At 29.7% G+C, this 21,771-nt stretch overlaps 1 protein-coding gene across 1 annotated transcript; it reads right to left on the reverse strand.

The window, feature by feature from the left end:
• Nucleotides 1-2,359: 2,359 nt before the first annotated feature.
• LOC124932504 (flavonoid 3'-monooxygenase CYP75B137-like) lies at nucleotides 2,360-4,149 on the reverse strand. Its single transcript, XM_047473149.1, has 2 exons — nucleotides 3,187-4,149; nucleotides 2,360-3,002 (listed from the first exon to the last, which is right to left on the reverse strand). The coding sequence occupies exons 1-2, from the start codon at nucleotides 4,081-4,083 to the stop codon at nucleotides 2,382-2,384; spliced, it is 1,518 nt and encodes a 505-aa protein (XP_047329105.1). The 5' UTR covers nucleotides 4,084-4,149; the 3' UTR covers nucleotides 2,360-2,381.
• Between the last annotated feature and the right edge of the window lie 17,622 nt (nucleotides 4,150-21,771).

Here is a 21,771-nt window from a genome sequence, read left to right on the forward strand (position 1 = left end):
TCGAAAATTAATATATTATTTATTTAAATAGTATATATATATATAAATAAATAATAATAATGTGTAAGCATGAAAATTTGACATATATACCCCAATATACAATAATATTTATAATTTTAAAATAATATTTTGAAATTTTAATTCAAAATAATTCAAAAGGAGAAGCCAAAATAAAATTAGGATTAATTATTTTGATAATTAAACCCTAATTAGAAAAAAATATTTAAAAAGACAAAAAGTAACTTGGAATTAAAATATTGTATTCATTTTACCCAAAATAAACTTAAAAAGGGGTTGAAATATTTAATTATAAATTTAGACATAAATTATGTGTAAATTTTTTTTTGTGAAAGACGACGTAGCGTAAATAAAATAAAAGCCAAAAGGCAAATGAGTTTAAAGGAAATCAGAGTAAAAACAAACTGAATGAAGCACAAAAAAAAGAGATAAAAGATGACAAATGAGAATTGAGAATTAAAGTGCAATGAAATCAGTGGTTATGGTGACTTTCTCGTAAGCGATGTGCAATTTTTATAGATTAACCAATTCTTCTCGCCTATGGGAATACGCCTCCACGTTCGGATGAGGGAGTTGCCGTCGGTGATAATATTATTCTAGACTGTATCCGCATTGTTGCGGACTCCCGAGAATGCTTTAACGTTCCTCTCTATCCAAATGTGATAAACAATGTTGGCAAAAAAACACTTGAAGGTATTGGAGCTGAAGTCGTTGCCCTTGGTCTTTATGATTGCGAGGTCCTTAATGTCGGTCCATTCATTTGGGAAGCCGAGGAGACTCATTGATGTGAAGAATCTACGCCAAAATAAGGAGGCAAAAGGGCAGTTCTCAAGGAGGTGTTCAATGGACTCCTCATTTCCCAAGCAAAGGAGGCAATTAAGATCTAGGATGGTCATGTACTTCTGATCCGATCACGGGTATTGAGTCTTTCATGAAAGGCGAGCCATAAAATGAATTAGTGTTTGGGGATCACTTTGGTAGAACACATTAAGTGGGAAATTATGTGTAATTTATGCCATAAGATAATTAAATAAATACCCAAAAATAAAATAAATGAACATAATTTTTTTTATGTTTTCAAAAATATTTTTGTGTATTAATTTGGTGAAGAAAAATGAAAGAAATGGTCAAAAATTCGATTTCAAATAACACTTTATTAAAGATAAAAACTGATGATCAAGTGTGGCCGAAATTAAAGAAATCGGCTGCAACAGGAATTTTATCTATTGGATGAGTTTCTGGTCTTCATCCAACGCATCAGGATGCTCCACGTAGCCAGTTGTAGCTGAGAAGATGTGCGTCGTGGTCGCAACGGATCAAGGGACATCCGTTAGCTGAAACGCTAATATGATTTAATTTGATTGTTGAAAATCAGATTTGTCAACAACTCGCTCGAATTCAAAAAAAAAAACTTTGATCATTAATATGTAGGCTGTAAATATGTTGAAGATTAAGATCATTCCAAGTTATTGGTGAGTTTATTTTTTATATTTCATTGCAATTCAATGTGCTACAAATTTCAGTTCTCTTTTAGTCTAAGTTATTTGAAATTCAATGGTTGAGTTTGACGAGAGATAAGAGATGTGTCATTAATTGAGGTCGATTAAGATTGGTGGATGGTTCCCCGAGGGGATAAAAAAGACATGAAAAAATGTGAGTCACAAGTTAATGGTCAATTGAGGGGTTAAATGGGGTGTCAAAGGGATAAAATATATGTTAACATTAAGTTTAAGATTAAACTTAATTTTTACAAACTAACACTAATTTTAAATTAATTAAATTTAAATAATATTAATTTTATTTAAAATATTTATAGATAAATATTATTTTAAATATATATATATATATATATTCTTATCCGTGTAAATGCAAGGAATTCCTATATAATCATAAACATTGTTCATATGCAACAATTTATTATATGGTATATTTAATGATAGAACGGTGACTATAGAACAAAGTGAGACGGTTTCTTTCAAATGTAAATATTGTGCCTTATTTACATGAATTAATAAAGATGAAAACATTAATTTTTTATCATTTCATTGTACTTCAAATAACATAATAACAAGATAAAAAGAAGAAGAATCATATATATATTAAGATCATACTCACGAACATAAAAGTAACAAATTATGGTAGATAGTGCAATACAAATATTACTCACCATAGTGAATTGCACAAGTTCACGTTATTAATTACATAAAAAGGTAAAAGGAAGTAAGATACATTGAAAGAAAATTAGACAAACAGACCATTAAGAATTTTGTTTGTACAATTTTCTTTTCAAAGATTTTCTTCTTCTTATTTAAATATTTTATATTCTTCTTTTGACCCTCAAATTCTCACTCAATGCTTTATATCTACTCATATAAAGCTTGACTCAAAAGCTTAGGTGTTGGTATTGCCATAAGAGGTTTTTTCTTCTTTAGAACAAGAACAAACTTCTCTTCTAAGTCCAACTTCTCTCCTTCAGACAATTTCCACTCGAAAGAGTGGAGTAGTGAGGCCAACAAATATAAAAACATTCTTTCTGCTAATTCAATGCCCGGACATATTCTTCTACCAGAGCTAAATGGTAGGTAGTTAAAGTCATTTCCACTATAATCCAACTTAGACTTCATAAACCTTTGAGGATCAAACTTGAGTGGATTCTCCCAAAACGAAGGGTCTCGGTGTATGGCCCAAACATTAATGAAAACAATAGTTCCCTTGAGGATGGTGTACCCACCGACGGTGCAAGACTCACTAGGGCAGTGTGGTACGAGAAGGGGTGCGGGAGGATGTAACCGGAATGTCTCTTTCATGACTGCATACAAATAAGGTAATTTGTGAATATGTGATTCCTCAACTATATTGTTTAGACCTACCACAACTTCTAATTCTTGTTGTGCTTTCTTCATTATTTGGGGATCGTTCATCATCTCAGCCAACATGAATTCCATTAAGTTTGATGTTGTACCCGTCCCTGCTATAAGCATATCCTGTCGAGAGAAAAAAAAAAAATTCTCTTAGCAAATTTATTAGAAACATATCATGGTTCTTCATTAATTACAAATTCCATTTCAAACAAAGTCCATCAAAACAATTTATTTCAATTTGATCTGGTTGGATATATATATATATATATGTTTAAGTTGTTATCATAGAAAGTTTACAGATATTTACCAATAAAAGAGTTTTAAGATCAGTTGTGGTTAGAGGAATTTTAGTATCCCCTTCTCCCTTACACAAATTCAATAGACCTTGCAGAAAATCCTTCTTCTCATTATTATCATCCTCTCTCATTCGTTCATTTATCATCAAATCAAAAACCTTATCAAATTTCGTCACCAATCTCTTCATCTTTTTCTCTATACCTTGCAAGTCAAAATAAGCTAGACTTGGAATGAAATCTGATATATTTTGTACTCCCATTAGCATCGTCAACTCTCCCACAAAGAGACGGAACTCAATGCCTAGATTACTTTCCGTCATCTCATTTCCACATTCACCCCATAATATGGTGCTTATTGAATTCAACACCGTCATGAACATCTCTTCCCCAACATCCACCAGCGACATCCTCCGGACCCAAAGTCTATTGATCATCTTTCGAACCTCCCTCTTCCGGATATCATAGAATGAATCCACCTTGGATTTGGTAAGCATCTCTTGGACGCATATTTTCCTTAGCATCCTCCATTCAGGTCCGTAAGGGCTCCACAAAATGTCAGAACCGCCATAGAACGCAACTTTACCAGCAATAGGGACGTCTCGGTTGGCAAAGATGATGTCTTGATCTTTGAGAACTTCTTGTGCCAATGAGGAAGTGGAGATGACAACTGCAATCTTGTTTCCAAGTCGGAGGGAGAAGATTGGGCCATAGGTCTTGGCCAAGGAAGTGAAGTAAGAGTGAAGCTCGGAATTTAGGAAAGGGAGGTTTCCCAAAATGGGTAACCCCATCGGTCCTGGAGGCAGCGACAATGATTGTTTCTCTTGAGCATTTCTTGAGAACTTTTTAAGTAGAATGGATGTGCACCATATCAAGCTGAGGATGAAAATGAAAAAAGTTAATAATGCCATGAGAATTGGAGGAGAGAAGATAAAATGTATGCAGCTGGAATGGAGAGAAGATGAAGACAATTTATACAAAAAAAAATAATACGCTTGTGTAGGATGAGTACAAGAAGAACTTGTCTTAACCTTTCATTATTCCCAAGATTTCCAAATATTGTGTCACAATCACACTCTTGATTTGATCTTTTTTATTTTTTCATTTGGTATCCAAGGTAAATATTTCACTCTGGTGTTGATTTAGCCAGGTTTTACACTTAGGGTTTGTTGGGACTATTTTTTCATTAGGTCATAACCTCTAAGAATCAGAAATTTAGAGTAAAAATTTTCAGAAATCATAGCTCATGCTAATAGAATCGTAGGTTTAAGTTTTGATACATTTTCAGAGTAAAAATATAGGTTGAAAGGAACTCTAATTGGCAAACCCAAGTGAAATTTTATCTTTTTTTTTATTATTTTCATTAAATATGTATCTAATTTTTTAAATAAGATCCTAGATAAACTCTTTGTACTTAATTACACTTTGATCCTAAAACCTATTTCTTTAATATGAACACTGAGCACGCCCTTACAATTACTGTCATTAATGGAGGTTGAAAAAGACTGATTACTACTATTGTAGTACCCCTCATTAATTGAATATATTTAATAAACCTTCAAAAAATTCCATACTTTTTTCATAAATCCAATATTTGTAAACTATGTACCAGAAAAAAATGGAAAATAAATCCAAAATTTCCAAGAAAAAATTCATAAATAAAAAAAGATTATGACCATATTCTTCATTTTGAGATTCATAGTAAAATAATCAATAAGAAGTTCAAAATAACTACACTCATTCAAATACATCAATTTCACCTCAACCTAGAAGATTACCGACAAATTCAAACACTAAAATAATTCATCAGCAAATAGATATTTTTTTTAATAATAAAATATATATGTGATATGAAGTTTTTTAATTAAAAAGAACTAGTATGACACTCCAATTCATAGCACTCTTTTTCTATACAAATTGTTTCCGATGGAAATCAAACCGGTAATCTTTTAATCTCTGAATTCGATTTTTTTCTATCGGGTCACTCTAGTGTGTGGTTATATGTGATAATTAGTTCTTTGATGATATGAATAAAATTAAAAACTAGCTATGTAAATGTTTTGTGCAATCTCACAGAAAAAATGAATTATTTCTTAATTATGACATTATATACATAGTGTTTTAGTACATAAATATTTCTTTTATGATTTTGAATGTTAATTATTGAAACAAAAAAGAAGCATTTATGACCTTTTGTTTATAGTGTATGGTTGATAATTGGTAAGAAATAGTTAGATTCTTAACCGCGGTAGCTTATACTCAACGTTTTATCGACGCATATATAAATAGTTCTTAAGTACCGGATCAAATTTATGCGTCGCTAATATATTATTGTTAAAGTTTTTTGTGACGCCTGGATAAGGGTCGCTAAATAATTTCCGACATATGTTAATAATAAGAATTAAAATGTCTTCTCACTTTGTATCTATAAAATTCAATAAGATCTTAGAACTGAGTTACACATATAGTTTCTTATAATCATAATTAAGATCTTTAAATTTGTTAGATAAAATTAATGAGGCCTTCCTCAAGGCTAAATTCAAAGAACAATTTGGAGTTTTCATGAGATAATGTTGAAATTAGCACTGTTTGCACTTGGGAGGTATTGCCATTTGTTATTTCATGAGATAATGTTTGATGACATTAATATGCTACCTCGGTTGTTCACTATATCGAGTGAAAAGTGTCCCCAAGGAAAAATTGTAACTTTGGAAGAGAGTTTGAGAGCAAGAAGGATCTCCAATGTAGATCATAAGTGTTGGATGGGAAAGAAAAATTTAACAATATATATATTTTTTAATTATCATAGAGCTCGAATCAACAATTTCAATTTCATAATAATTAATTAAGAAGAAAGAAAAAATGGAGATGGTAAAATATTAAAATAAGGTTTAATTTGTAGTATTGAATTTCTCTTGTTTCCATTTCTATCAAGCTATTTATTTTAGAATAGTTAAGCTAGCTATTGATTCCAATTATCTTACAGAACTGTCACTAATTAAGAGAACCAGTACACCCTCTAAACTTAAAGAAAAAATGTGTTTTAATGTTGATAAAAGACAAGAAGATGTTGGTTTAATATAATAATTTGTTTTTAAAAAATAATGTTAAGGTAATATCGATTAATTCAATTACTAATAAAAGAATATCTCACTATTAGAAAAATATAATAATAATGTGATAATATTGGGTAGGGTCCAATATTTTTAATTACAAACAATAGTCATTCACAATTTGTCTTACTAAGTCATTGTCTATTGTATTTATTTGTTTTAATTTTCAAAGAAAACTATTTCAGTAGGTAGGAGATCGCAAAGGTCGCACAGTGAAATAAATTAGAAAAAAAAACAATTACAAACATAATGGAAGATTAATTTTTTGAATATTTATGTACAATTTATCCTTATTTATTCCTGGGAGATGGATCTCTCATAACATTTAATTATGCAAAATATAATGAAAGTGCATCTCTCATATATATTGAACAAATTGGCTTCAATTTAGAAATAGTTTCTGAAGCCGAAGTATGAGAAAATCTAGACAAATACTTTTAGAATTTATTTTTTTAAAATAAGTATTTTATCCGAATGTCAATTTAAATGACATAAAATTATGAAATATAATATAATTAGATACATATCCTTTTTCTTGAGCTTGGAAAAAAATATAAATTTATTAAAAAAAAACAAATAAGTAGATTATCTGGTTCAAAAGGAATGGTAGGACATTCAGCGACCGATACGGTTACTCTATAACTCTATTATTATGATTATAGGGGAAGTCTTTTTGAAAAAACCAGTGGAGACAGTCGGTGACTTATTCATTTTCTTAAACATCTCCTAGTTCGTTAATGCTAGCTAGTTATGTATGTTTGTTCGTTGATGATCATTTTTTGCTTAAGTATTTGAATGGACACTCGTGTTTTGTATTATTTTTTACGTACATTCAGTTTAATCGACTCATATTTATATGATAGTGCATTTATTTTGATTTTTTTTCTTAATTGATTTTATTTTTCAATAAGTTTAAGTGTGAAGACTCAAACTCATAATTTTGAAAAATGAATTTTTGAGTTCTACCAATGGGTTATGAGTCTCCATTGTTCTCCCAATGGGTTATGAGTCTCCATTGTTCTCCTTAATTTTTAGTAGCTTATCTATGAGTTATTTCAATAAAGTAAGACTCCCTTAAGTCAAGACGGACCATTCCAATATCTTCAAATGTATGAATTTCTGATTGTTTAATCCTCAAATTGTCATTTCTTGGACTTTCAAGAAAATACTTAGACTATCACTTTATGCTAATATTAGTTTTAAGAAATGGGAATATTCTCCTGTGGTTTTACCCATGACATTAAAATAGACATTCTTCTTATAAACTAACACATGTTCTCAAATATGAATATTAAAAATATGTTTGAAAGTAAAGTTTGAAGAATATTTGGAATGAAAGGTTATATATCTACTTCTTGAAGTGGCCGAGGGATTTTTTTTTTCTCTTTTAATAAAAAGTTGAAATATTATAGAGTTATTCGTTTGAAATACTTTGTTTGAAATACTTTGTTGACGCGCATTAAAAATATTTGGAAAATTTGACGAAATGACTTTAAAGATCCCTCTAATTGCATCCGTGGACACCGTCTAATTTTAATTGCGGTGGTGACCACTTTAATTTTTTTGACGAAAATACCCCCTTCGCGAAACGCGATCGACCTTCGCGTTTCGCAAAGGAAAAAGGTTTTATATAAATATTCAATTTTTTTATTTCGTTATTTTCCTTTCTCTCTCTACTCCGCGCTCTCTCTATCTCTCTCGCGACGACGATGACAACAGTGACAGAACCATAAATGAACACATCATACAGATCGACGACCAAAACCCATTATTATTTATTATTGTTCATCATACGTATCAATTTATGTTCATATTTCCATTCATCTTCAAACTCTAAACCTCTTCAAACCCTAAACCATGAGGTTGTTCTTATTTTTTTGTTCATATATTGTTTTGTTCATATTTTGTTCATCTTGTTCATATTGGGGATGTTCTTGTCGATGATGATATTTGTAGATGATGCTCTGAATCGCGATGGAAATTCACGTTTCGCGGATGGACTTAAAGTTTCACGACGAAAATTTACATTTCACGACTGGAATTCACGTTTTGCGACTGGAATTCATGTTTCGCGACGAGAATTCACGTTTCGCGACGGGAATTCACGTTTCGCGACAGGAATTCACGTTTCGCGACGGGAATTCACGTTTTCGTGAATGGGCTTCACGTTTCGCGATGGGCCAATATTTCTTGTTTTTATAGTTAATCATGACTTAATTTGGGAATGTATCAACATCACTCATGGTTTAGCCATGTATAAGATTGAAAATCGAAGCCTTTTATGAAAATCTTGAATTCGGGCAAACATGCCTCATTTGTTTCGAAATTAATTTGAAAACACTCGTAACATTATTTGAAATGTTGTAAGAAGTTATTTGAGATAACTGTTCAAGAACAAAATCACAATTTTTATAGAATTGTAATTTAAAATGGGATGTTATTAATTTATCTTGATTAATTCAAATTTATTCTCAATAGTAAGCTTACAAATAGAATTATACAATATTAAGAACACATGAACTTCGATGTATAAATTTCAATTTCAATTTATTACATGAATTACAAAAATAATAATAGTTTATCGTGAGTTAAAGAACACTCTTAAACACTTATTAAATTTTTTGGATAAATCAAAATCAAGCTTGGAGGGTTCCAAAAAATTTCTAAAAACTGAAAAGTCTGAAGAAATTTTAATGTTTAATTTTTGTTAGAGTATTTTTTATGATATGAGAGTTGGTTCTTTTCCTTTGACTTGGCTAGTATATCTTTTTGAAACTTCTGGATAATTAAAATAGGTCAAAATATCATTAATGATTTTTGTCTTGTTTAGTTAAATTCTATTAGTTTAGGCAATATTTAGGCTAGGATTATAGGTAAAATGATCACACTGGTAAGGCAATCATTTTTCATTTTGAATCTCATCATTTAATTAAGGCCATAATGATTTCTAATCTTTGAAAAATCAAAGATTTCGACATGTTCTTATCTGGATGTCGCGAGGTAGAAAACAAAGTTATGCTACCAATGCATGTTGTGCGTGGTCTATGATGTTCCATCCGCGTTTCGTTGGCGTTGACCTTCTAGGCTTCGGTTTGGCCTTGTTGCACACCTAAGCTCTGCATAGTGTAAGACTTGTTTGATTTGGGTCAAACAATTTTTTCCTATTTCAACTTCTCCTCATTCATTTTTATTATTATTTACATAATACACAAAATTAATTCATCAAATTTATTTTTACCTATTTTTTTATATATATATATATATATATATATATATATATATATATATATATATATTAGGACAAGTTGATACCACATTTTCTCTAGGGAGTTATTTAATTTAATTTAGATATTTTAATTTTAATTAATTTAGGATAAATGGATAAACATTTTTCTTAAATAATTATTTAATTTATTTTAGCCCTTTTAATTAATTTGGGATAAATGGATATAACATTTTTCAAATAATTATTTAATTTATTGTAAGTCTTTTAATTTAATTATTTTGGGATAAATTGATACAACATTTTTTTTCAAATAATTATTTAATTTATTTTTGATCTTTTAATTTTAATTTTCTTTGAGCTAAATGGATGCAATATTTCTTGGAAATAATTATTTAATTTATTTTATCCCTTAATTTTAATTAATTTATGATAAATTGATGCAACATTTTTTCTAAATAACTATTTAATTAAATAATTTAAATCTAATTAATAAAAAATTCATCCAAAATAATTATTTAAATTATGAGTTAATTAATAATTTTTGGAATTATTAAAACAAATTCTATAAATTGGGTACGTTACATCTTAGTGTCTACATATAAACGTAATATTATTAATAATATTTATACATTATTTTCCTTGAATAAACTCATAATTACTTTGTGTAAACATTTATAATTTTATATAAATTAATATCTTTTCAACTTATATCCTAATTAAATTTCTAAAATAATATAAATTGAGAAGTTATGATTTAATAATATTTACATGCAAAAAAAATAATATATATTAAGAAGTCAAAATTATTATAAGTTAATTTTATAAAATTATATATATTAATTTGTCTAGCGATTTATATATTTATTATATTAGACTAACATATTTATTCAAATAGTAGTTTGTCTTCTATCTTATTAGACCAATATATTTGTTCTCTTAATAAGAATAAGACTTTTTAAATAAAATATATAAAACCACATTTAATCCTAAAACTATATAATTATAAATTTTATAAATATTAAATTTTTTAATTAAATTAATAATTTTATTATATTTATTTTTTTTGACTTCATATTAAAAATTAGGGATATAATTTTATTTTATTTATGTATAAGTATAAATTAATGTTTTAAAATATTATACAATAATATTAAAATTAATATAAAGTTACAAATTTTACATATTTACAAATTTGATAATAAACATGGTAATAAATTTAATATAACTCCATATATATATATATATATATATATATATATATATATATATATATATATATATATATATATATATATATATATATATATATATATATATATATATATATATATATATTACATATAGAAATATATTTTATTTTATTCACGATTATATATATTTCAAAGAATTATTTAGAAGTACAAAATAGGAGATACAAACTATTAATATTTTTGTTATCATAATTAAATACAGCTTATTTAACTATAAATAAATTATTTATATAAAAAGACTAATTTATCACTAATTAATATATAAAATAAGTTTATAACAAAAGTCTATATTTCTAAGATATGTGATTTATAAAATAAGTTTATAACAAAAGTCTATATTTTTATCATATTTATATATAGTATATGTCCCAAAAAAAATTTTAATTCAATTATATTATATATAAAGATTTTTAAATTCTTTATTAAAGCTTTAATATATTCCATTATATTAGCTAAATTTATATAATTATATAAATAATTTACACACATTTCAAGAAATATAGAATATTTATAAAATAGTTTTAATAATATATTTTTAATGTAAAAATTATATTCATATTATATATATTTATATTTATATAATATTAATAATAATAATAATATTTATACATTGTTTGATTGAGGATAAACTTTTATATATTTATATACACAGTTATCATTTTTTAGCTTAAATCCCAATTTAAATGTTACAATAATACAAATTGAGAAGTCGGGATTCATATCCTATTAACATCCCTAAAATAATGTATATTTGAATTCATAATTTATATCTAACTTATTTTCATAAAATTATATATATTAGATTGTCATGTATTTATATATTTTATTATATTAGAATAATATATTTATGTGAACAGTAGTTACTCTTCAATTTATTAGATTAATATATTTATTTGTTTTATATGATAATTTGATATATAATTACAAGTTTTACATACATTTACAAATGTGATAATAAACATTTACAATAATTTTTCTACCCTATTAATACTTGATTTTAAGATTCTTCATAATTATATATATTAATGAATTTATTGATAAGTGGAAGATTTTCCTCTGATACACACTTGAATAAAAATATAAATAAAATAAATTTAATAAAAAATAATGATATGCATTTAATATTTAAATATTTTAATAAATCACGAATAATATATTAAAATAAAAAATAAAACACTTCCATTTCACATTTTATACAACTCATCTACTAAGATATCTTATCACATATTTTTTTTCAAATGAACCTCTAATCTAGTCAATCAATTATTTGATTTATATTTTTTAACATTTAGCATCGTGATCTCACACTTTGGTCAATCGAATATTTGATTCATATTTGTTAACCACTTTCAATTGATATTGGCCTATCATCCCTCGTAAAACCACATGTCAATCACACTTGATTAAAAGTTGTACTTGTTTTGTTAGGTTGTAAGTTCCAAACATACATATAACATTTTTAATTTTATTTTTAACCGTTTAAAGTTTATAGGCGGGTCAACCTATAATTCGACCCAAATATCCATTTATTCTCACATATATTCAAATTAACCACAACTTTATAATTATGACACTTTGAAAATTAAGCATCGTTATATATATATATTAATTAGTTAGTTTATATTGTTAAAATATCTTACGTTCATCAAATTTGGTGTTGAATTTAATATATAAAATCTTATTAACCTAGTTGTTTAAAGAGTTGTATTTGTTTTGTTAGGTTGCAAGTTCAAAACATATCTATAACATTTTTAATTTTATTTTTAACCTTTAAAGTTTATGAGCGAGTAACCCACAATCCGACCCAATTATCTATTTATTCTCACATATATATCAAAATTAATCACAGTTCTCGACCCGGTAATCCGAATACTTTGAAAATTAAGCATCATTGTATATATATTATTCATTCACTTTATTAATATATTTTCTTTAACGGAGTATTTTAATTTAAAATTTTTAAATTTAAAATTTAAAATATATATATATATATATATATATATATATATATGGTTTGAAGAGTTTTTAATTTTAGTCCTATTATTAGGTTTATTAAAAACAAATTACAGGTCTTAGCATTAACTACTATTTTTATAAAATGCCAGTAATAGAAAGGCTTTTAACTGATATAAAATCCTAGTTAAAACATTTTCTATTTGCGGTGGTTTTTAAAACCACATTTAAAAGTTTTTGGCATTAATGGTTGTTTTTATAGTTATTGTCAAATTATATTAATTATGTCTTCATTCTTGTATTATATTGGTTAGTGATTTTTTTTTTATCTTTTGTGTAATTGTTTTTTAGATTTGTTTGATTTTCATATTATTGTATTTTTGTGATAAAAATAAAACATGAATATAAATTTTAATTTATTTAAGAGAAATGATTGGGTGAGAAAATTCAAAAAAGGAAATTTTAAATGGAATGACGTGGTTTTTTTATCATTTTCCAACTAGTGATATATAATTGTCTCTTCATTCTCATTTTTTTTCTCAAATTTGCTCCTCTATCCCTTTTCATTATTTATTTAATATGAGTTGTTTACAAATTGATTTTGAAGTATTGATTCAGAAAGTTCCCCCATATACACTCACTGAAATTGACTTGGCCATTATAATTAATGGAGGTTACAATGAAATGAATCATTTATAGATATGATGGAGGTTACAATGAAATGAATCATTTATAGATATGACTATTGATAGATATGTTTTAGAATGAATCTTGATTTTATATTTACACTTTGATCCTAAAACCTATTTCTTTAATATGAACACAGAGCACGCGCGCGTGCAATCACTGTCATTGAATTGACCATAATAATTAAAAGAGGTTGCAAAAAATATAGATATATATATAAAAAAATTGATTACTACTATGTAGTACCACTAATTAATTGAATACATTTAATAAACGTTCAGAAAAATATAATACTTTTTTCTTAAATCCAATCATGGTAAACTATGTAAAAATAAATCAATAATCTCCGAGCACAAATTTATAAATAAATAAGACTATATTATTCATTTTTAGATTCACAGACTCAATAAAAAAAAATGTAAACAATAAGAAATTAAAAATAAATATTCAAACATAAAATATCAGTTTCCAAGGTCTTGTTTGGATTGAGGTTTTTGAAAAAACCTACAGAGGGAAAATAATAATGATTGGTGATGATTTTGAGGAGGTGATGATTATTTTTGGTAAAAAGACTTAAAGGGTATTGATATATATGAATAAAATAAAAAATAATAATTTAAAATAAAGAGTATTTTAATATTTTGGTTAATGAAATGAGTGATATGATTTTTAAGAAGTGATGGATTGAAAAATTGATTTGGGATGAGTTTTTAAAAACCCAAAGAGAACAAGACCCAAGAGTTACTCATAATCGTCATGATTACAAACATAATTTCCTTTGTTGGAAACGTGAGTGAGTAGACATATTCTCTCAAGATAAAAAAAAAGTGATATTACTTCATTCATATTATAAGGCTTCGTAAAAATGTCTACAACTTGATCAACATAATTCACATATTCAAGTCTGATTTTTTTTCTTCATATTGCTCTCTTTGATGAAGTGATAGCGTGTATCGATGTGCTTACTTCAATAATGTAAAACATGATTCCTTGCTAGAGTTTGAGCAGACTTGTTGTCGACAAAAAATGCGATCGCTTCATTCTCCGACAAATCTATCTCTTCAACATTATTCTTAGTCACATTGCGTGACAAGCGCATGTTGTTATCTCTACATGTTCAGGTTCAAAGGATAATAGAGAGACTTAGGGGCGAAGCCAGGATTTGAAACCTACCCGGGCTAATTTTTTATTAAAAAAATCTATCCGGGCTAGTTTTATAGTTTGCTGTCACCAATGCCTTTTAGCGACGAAAAATAACCCTTTAGCGACGGAAAATAACCAATAACGACAGTAATTTACCGTCATTATTGATCAAATACATAAGGCTCCCCGGGCTACAGCCCGGGCCAGCTTGCACTTGGCTCCGCCCCTGGCGAGACTATCGCATGTTTCTTCGAACTCCATGAAATTGCATTAAAGCTCATAGAAAACACAAATCAAGTTGTGCTCTTCAGATCATCTATATCTCTGAAAAAATAACTATCGGAATATCCAACAAGTTGAAATTATTTGAACAATAAATAAAGCAATCCAAAATCAATAGTACCTTTCAAATTTCTTAAAATTCTCTTTGGTGCCTTCATGTGCTCCGTCTTGGGTACCTCCATGAATCAACTAATAATTGACACACTAAAAAGAATATTTGACCAAATACATGTCAAATACCTTAGACATCCAACGAGACTTTTGAACAATGTGGGATCCAAATTTTCTTCCTTTTTGTTCTTGCTCAATTTATACCTCCATATGGGTAGCCACAAATTTGTTATTCGACATATTGAATTTATCTAGAACTTCCTTCACATATGTTTGTTGCCCAACAAAAATTCCATCATTAATTCGATTGACGTACTTCAAATCCAAGGTAAAATGACATTAAACTAATATCTGTCATCTCAAATTCTCAGGCCATATCATTTTTGAAATCTTCAAAGAATATCGGATTATTTCTTGTGAAAATAAGATCATCCACGTAAAGGCAAACGAACAAATAATCTCTATTTTTATCCAATTTTACATAAAGTGCATACTCATGTGGATATCTTTCAAATCATTTCTCACGAAAATAAGCATCAATCTGACTATACCATGTTTGAGACACTTATATATTTGAGACCGTACAAAGACCTCTTAACCTTTAATACTTTTTTTCTCGTCCTTTCTTCACATAACATATTGGTTGCTCCACAAAAACATCCTCCTCAAGGAAACCGTTAAGCTGACTTCACGTCCAATTAGAATTTTTTTCAGTTTCTTTTTGTCGCTAGTGAAACAAAAAAATATGATTGTTTTTAGATGAGCAAATGGAGCAAATACTTTATCATAGTCCATTATGTGTCATTGTGCATACCCTTTGACGACTAATCTCGCTTTATATTTTTTCACAACACCTTTGGCATTCTTTTTCTCTTTGTATATCCACTTGACACCAATGAACTTTTTATCCACTGGAAGAGAAGTGAGTTCCCATGTATCATTTCTTTCAATAGATTGAATCTTCTCTTCCATGTCTTGTCTCCATTTTTTCTCCTTACTAGCTTCTTCAAAACTTAAAGGAATTGTTTATGCCTAAATACAGAGCATATAGACATCATTCATTACTTTTGTATTCTCATAAAGTTCTTAGATAGTTCTCATCATTCGTGATCCTTCATTAAGGCTTTCACTTGATGAAAATAAACTATGATAGGATCGGTATAATCAATAGAGACGGGGTCTGACTATTGATGATAACTTTTAAAAAACGAATTGATAGAAATCCTGTTAGGAATTAATATCTCTTTCTATTCTTCGCAAATCCTTCGAACTCTTAAAATAGATTCAAGTGCGGAAATGTTCGTCAGATTTGAAGCTTTGAACCAGTGAAAAATGAATGACAAAAAGTAAAGAACACAGCGAGTCATATTTCCGTTGGATGTACTATCCATGAGGTACTGGGTAGTACAGTAGGAAAAGACTATTGAGATCGTGGTAGTACAATGCAGTACAGACAATATCACTAGATACTTTGAATCGAATACAATTCACTGATCTAGATAACTCTCTATTGAACAATACAACTTTTGTTCAACTTACAACACAATGTTAATGACTATCAAATAGTCCAGTAACTTATCTCTCAACTTCACGTAGTGATTTACAAAATACACTTGAGAATAAAATATCTAGAGAGAGAGTAAGTTGATTTAAGAACTCAATCTTGTAGAAATCTGGTGATTAAATTAGAAAGAGAGAGCTTTAGCTTCTGTCTTATATTTTCAGCCAGCGATTTGTCCATTGTCTTTAGGAAAAAAAATTATTCTTGAAAAGCTTCAACGGTCGAATCCTCTTTTTGGTTACATGTCCTCTTTCCGTTGGATGTACTATCCATGAGGTACTGGGTAGTATAGCAAGAAAAGATTCTTGAGATCGTGGTAGTACAATGCAGTACAAGCAATTTGAATTATGGTGTATGTGATAGTTGTTCATTTGTTGAGCTCTACTGCCAGCTGTCTAGAGGACTTTGATGCCTGTTGTCTAGACATTCATCTACTTCAGATGTTCATCCTCTAGACGTATATCTTCCTTTAAATGCCATCTGCTTATCTTAGATGCCCATCTGATCATCTTAGCCATCCATCTGCTTAGACACACCCATCTAACACTCCGATGTCTAACTATGCATTAACTTTGAGATGTCTTTGATGTGCCTGCAAATTAATAAAACTCTAATTTATTAATTTGAACCCAGGTCACTTGTATGACAAGCGGGTATACTTACCACTACACCACTTGAGATGTTGTTATCTAAATATATATTTATATATTGATATGACTAACAATTATTGAACTTAGTTTTATCTATTTATTATCAAAAACTATTTCAACAATCATAAAATCAAAATTGTTAAGTTATTTTAAATCAATTAAAAATCTTAACTCAATAATTTCTCCCTTTTTGATTATTTAAGCTAAATTATCAAAAACCAGTTTAAACATTAAAAATCTTAACTCAACAATTTTTTCCTTTTTGATTATTTAAGCTAAATTATCAAAAACCAGTTTAAACATTAAAAATCTTAACACAACAATTTTTTTTGATTATTTAAACTAAATTATCAAAATCGGGTGAGTTCATGATTTAAACATAATCTAGGCATTATCGTAATCTAACAATCCTAAAAATATTTCTAAGGTAAGAAAACTTAGACTCGAGAAGTGTCTTTGAGAAGATGTCAGCCACTTCAGGCTGTTGATTGCCATATGCTATGTCCGCGCAACCAACTGTCCAGATGCCATTTGACTATTCCAAGCTGCTTTCCTATTTTACCTGCATTCAAAGACAATAACAAATCTGGTACCCATTTTTCTTTGGGTCCATGGCTTATTAGTCCCTTAGGAATCCATACTTTGATTATTTTTATGGATTTTCCATGTTGCCTTGTAATCGGTGCGTATGATTTAGGCTTAGCAGACGTCTTCCTACTAGCAACTGAAATGTTAACCTTAGATAATGGTTTTTGTCTAAAACTCCTTGACTTCCTATTAGGTTTTAACATGTCAGACTTGCTGGCTGCTTCCATCTTAAGTTTCAGTCAACTAAGCGGAACATATGTAATCTCATCCTTTAAGGTTATCTCATCACAACTTGGATTAGTTCCATTCTCAGTTCAACTTCCTTTGACAAATCTTATAGCCTTAAGCTTGTCTGTTGTTGAGTTTATCCTTTTACAAGACTTGTCTAAGTCATTGCCATCAAATCCTAAACCGAATTTGCATCCGACAGGCCTCATCATACTTATCCACTGTCTGACTACATCTCTAGACTTCGTCCAGGAACTAACCACATATGTCAAACGTTGGTTTTCAGAAAATAGAGTTTGAACATTTTCTTTGAGCTTCTCATTCTCAGATGAGAGATCAACCAATTTTTTTTCAAAAACTTCAAAATTATTGTTTTGAGATGAAGAAGAGCTATTAGATTTGTTTTTTAAATTTAGTTCATTAAAAGAGTCTGACAGTTTCTTGCACTCAATGACCATGTCATTGAGTACCGCCACTAATTCATCTCTTGTAAACTCTTCTAGAGAAATCACATACCTTAGATTTCTTAAAGTTTTCTTCTTCTCTTGCCATGAAGAAAGTGACCTTTTAATCATCACTATTGTTGGATGATAAATCATCCGAGTAACTGTCGGTCCACTTGGCTTTGCTTTCAGCCGCCATGAGAGTCTTCAACTATTACTCTCTCTTTTTCTCATCTTGCTTTGGCTTTCTACTTTCTGTCTTGAAGTATCTCTTCTTCATGAATTTTCAGATTTTCTTCATGAAAAGAACCATGGCATAACCGTTAATATGCTTAACAGCAGGCTTCAAAGTAGTGGCAGAAGATGGCTCCTTAGTGGTCACCAATGCCTTGGTGGCGATTGTCGGTGTGGAATGCTCCTCTTCATTCCTAGAGTTTATCTCAAACTCGTAGGCCTTCAAATCGGCTAGCAAGTCAAAGAGCTTCATCTTGTTGAGTTCTTTAGATTCCCTCATCACCATCGTCTTAATATCTCACTCTCTGGGTAGAGCATGCATGACTTTGATCGCAACCTCTTTGTTGCTGTAAGTCTTGCCCAGAGTGGATAGAGAAGTGATAACCTTACTGAATCTTTCATCAGACTCAATCATCGTCTCTCCAGGACGCATATTGAAGTTATTGAACTTTTGTGTGGAAACCATGAGTCTATTTTCTTTGATTTGCTTGTTGCCCTCACACAGTTGAGTCAGCTTCTCCCAAATATCTTTAGTAGTGGGGCATGTGATGATCTTTTGTAACATGTTGTCATCCAATGTATTGTAGAGGATTTCTTTTGCTATGTTATCGAGGTTGTTCTTTCTCTTATCGGACCTTCGGTGATAACAAACCACATATCATCATCTATGACAACTAGATGAGCATGAACTCTCGCCTTCCACGTGACATAGTTTTCCTCTAAGAACATGGGAAAATTGGTTGTAGTGTCCATCGACATGATTCAAATTTTTTTGGTGCTTGAGAATAGAAAACGAGGCTCTGATACCACTTGATAGGATCGGTGTAATAAATAGCGACGGGGGTCTGGATATTGATGACAACTTCTGGAAAACGAATTGATAGAAATTCTGTTAGGAATTAATATCTTTCTATTCTTTGCAAATCCTTCGAACTCTTAAAACAGATTCAAGTGCGGAAATGTTCGTCGGATTTGAAGCTTTGAACCAGTAAAAAATGAATGGCAGAAAGTAAAGAACACAACGAGTTGTTTATGGATGTTCGGAGCAAACCCTCTTACGTCACCCCTTCTTTCACATCCGGAAGGATATCACTAGATACTTTGAATCAAATACAACTCACGGATCTAGCTAACTCTCTGTTGAACAAAACAACTTTTGTTCAACTTATAACACAATGTTAATGACTATCAAATAGTCCAATAACTTATCTCTCAACTTCACGTAGTGATTTACAAAATAAACTTGACAATAAAATATCTAGAGAGAGAGAGTAAGTTGATTTAAGAAATCAAGCTTCTAAAATTTGGTGATTCAATTAGAAAGAGAGAGCTTCATCTTCTGTCTTATATTTTCAGCCAGCGATTTGTCCGTTGTCTTTAGGCAATAATTTATTCTTGAAAAGTTTCAACGGTCAAATCCTCATGTTGGACACATGTCCTCTTTCTGTTGGATGTACTATCCATGAGATACTGGGTAGTACAACAGGAAAAAATTCTTGAGATCGTGGTTCAGTACATGCAATTTGAATTATGGCGTACGTGGCAGTTGTTCATTTGTTGAGCTCTGCTGCCAGCTGCCTGGAGGACTCTGCCACCAGCTGTCTAGACACTCATCTGATTCAGATGCCCAGCCTTTAGACGTCTATCTTCCTTCCTTCAGATGCCATCTGATCATCTTAGTTGTCCATTGCCTAACAGACTCCGACGTCTAACTACACGTTGACTTTTAGCTGTGCCGACAAATTAATAAAACTCTCTAATTTAATAATTATGCACCTAGTAAGATTCGAACACATGTCACATGTATGACAGACGAGTGTATTTACCACTACACCACTTGAGATGTTGGTATGTAAATATATATTTATATATTTGATATGACTAACAAATATTGAACTTAGTTTTATCCATTTATTATCAAAAACTATTTCATCAATCATCAAATCAAAATTGTTAAGTTATTTTAAATCAATTAAAAATCTTAACCCAACACACTAGAAGATGTCTTCTATGTCGTTGTAGGAACTTCTGATTGCCATGTTTCTTCTCATTGTTTGTCCTCATCGAAGAATGGGAAGAACACGTTGACATAATCTTCATTAACTTCCCATTCTAAGATGCATCTTCATCAAACTTCACATCATGACTCACAACAATCATTCTGGTGATAGGATTGTAGAACTTGTACCCCTTTGATTTTCCGTCATAGCCGATGAACATAAACTTCTCGTTTCTATCATCAAGTTTGGTTCTCTCTTGCTCCGGCACATGCTTGTAGGTAATAATTCCAAAAATCCTTAGGTGAGATACATCTGGCTTCTTTCCGCTCCAAGCTTCAATTGGTGTTTAGTCTTTCTTCATTTTGGTCTGACAACGATTAAGGAGATACATTGCAGAAGCCACTACTTCTGCCCAAAATTCGTTTGGCATCTTCTTATGTTTAATGATGCTTTGAGCCATGTTGAAGATGAATCAGTTCTTCCGTTCAGTCACTCCATTTTGTTATAATAATCTTGGAGCTATGAGGAAACGTCTAATGTCATGTTCTTCACAAAAACAGTTAATTCATGATAAGTAAATTCTCCACCTCCATCGGTTCTCAACGCCCGTTAGACTCTTTCTCCACCAAAATTTTGAAACTCTTAGATTTTTCTTTCAAGAAATAAACTCAAGTTTCCTGACTAAAATCGTCAATGAAAAGTAAGAAATAATTATTTTTATCATAAGACGATGGCTTGATCAGTCCATAAACATCGACATGAATTAATTCGAGTGGCTTCATTGCTCTGACGTTACTTCCTTTGTAAAGCTTTATCTTATGTATTTTCCTAGAAGACACGCTTCACAAAGTTGATCTGGATGATTAATCAAAGGCATCCCCTTCACCAATTTTTTTCGGATATCATTTTAGGCCACCGAAATTGAGATGTCATATCATCATGTGCCAACACCACGCTAGATTCTTCACAGACACTTGAAAACAATTTGACCCTTCAATTTGAATACGGCGTGAAAACAGTATATTCCCACCTTCGCAATTAGGTTAGCATTTCCGTCTCATAGCCAGCGATTACGATCCTTCAATAAAATCTGGTAGCCTCTTTCAATGAGTTGTCCCAAACTCAAAATA

This window comes from Impatiens glandulifera, chromosome 3 (assembly GCF_907164915.1).
Source record: "Impatiens glandulifera chromosome 3, dImpGla2.1, whole genome shotgun sequence".
Classification (NCBI taxonomy): domain Eukaryota; kingdom Viridiplantae; phylum Streptophyta; class Magnoliopsida; order Ericales; family Balsaminaceae; genus Impatiens; species Impatiens glandulifera.

What these genes read in the sequence shown, in the direction of transcription:
- LOC124932504 (XM_047473149.1), bottom strand. Translation starts at nt 4,083, where the DNA reads ATGGCATTATTAACTTTTTTCATTTTCATCCTCAGCTTGATATGGTGC. An exon ending in ATCTTAAAACTCTTTTATTG is followed by an intron (nt 3,003 to 3,186) that starts GTAAATATCTGT and finishes TTCTCTCGACAG; the next exon opens with GATATGCTTATAGCAGGGAC.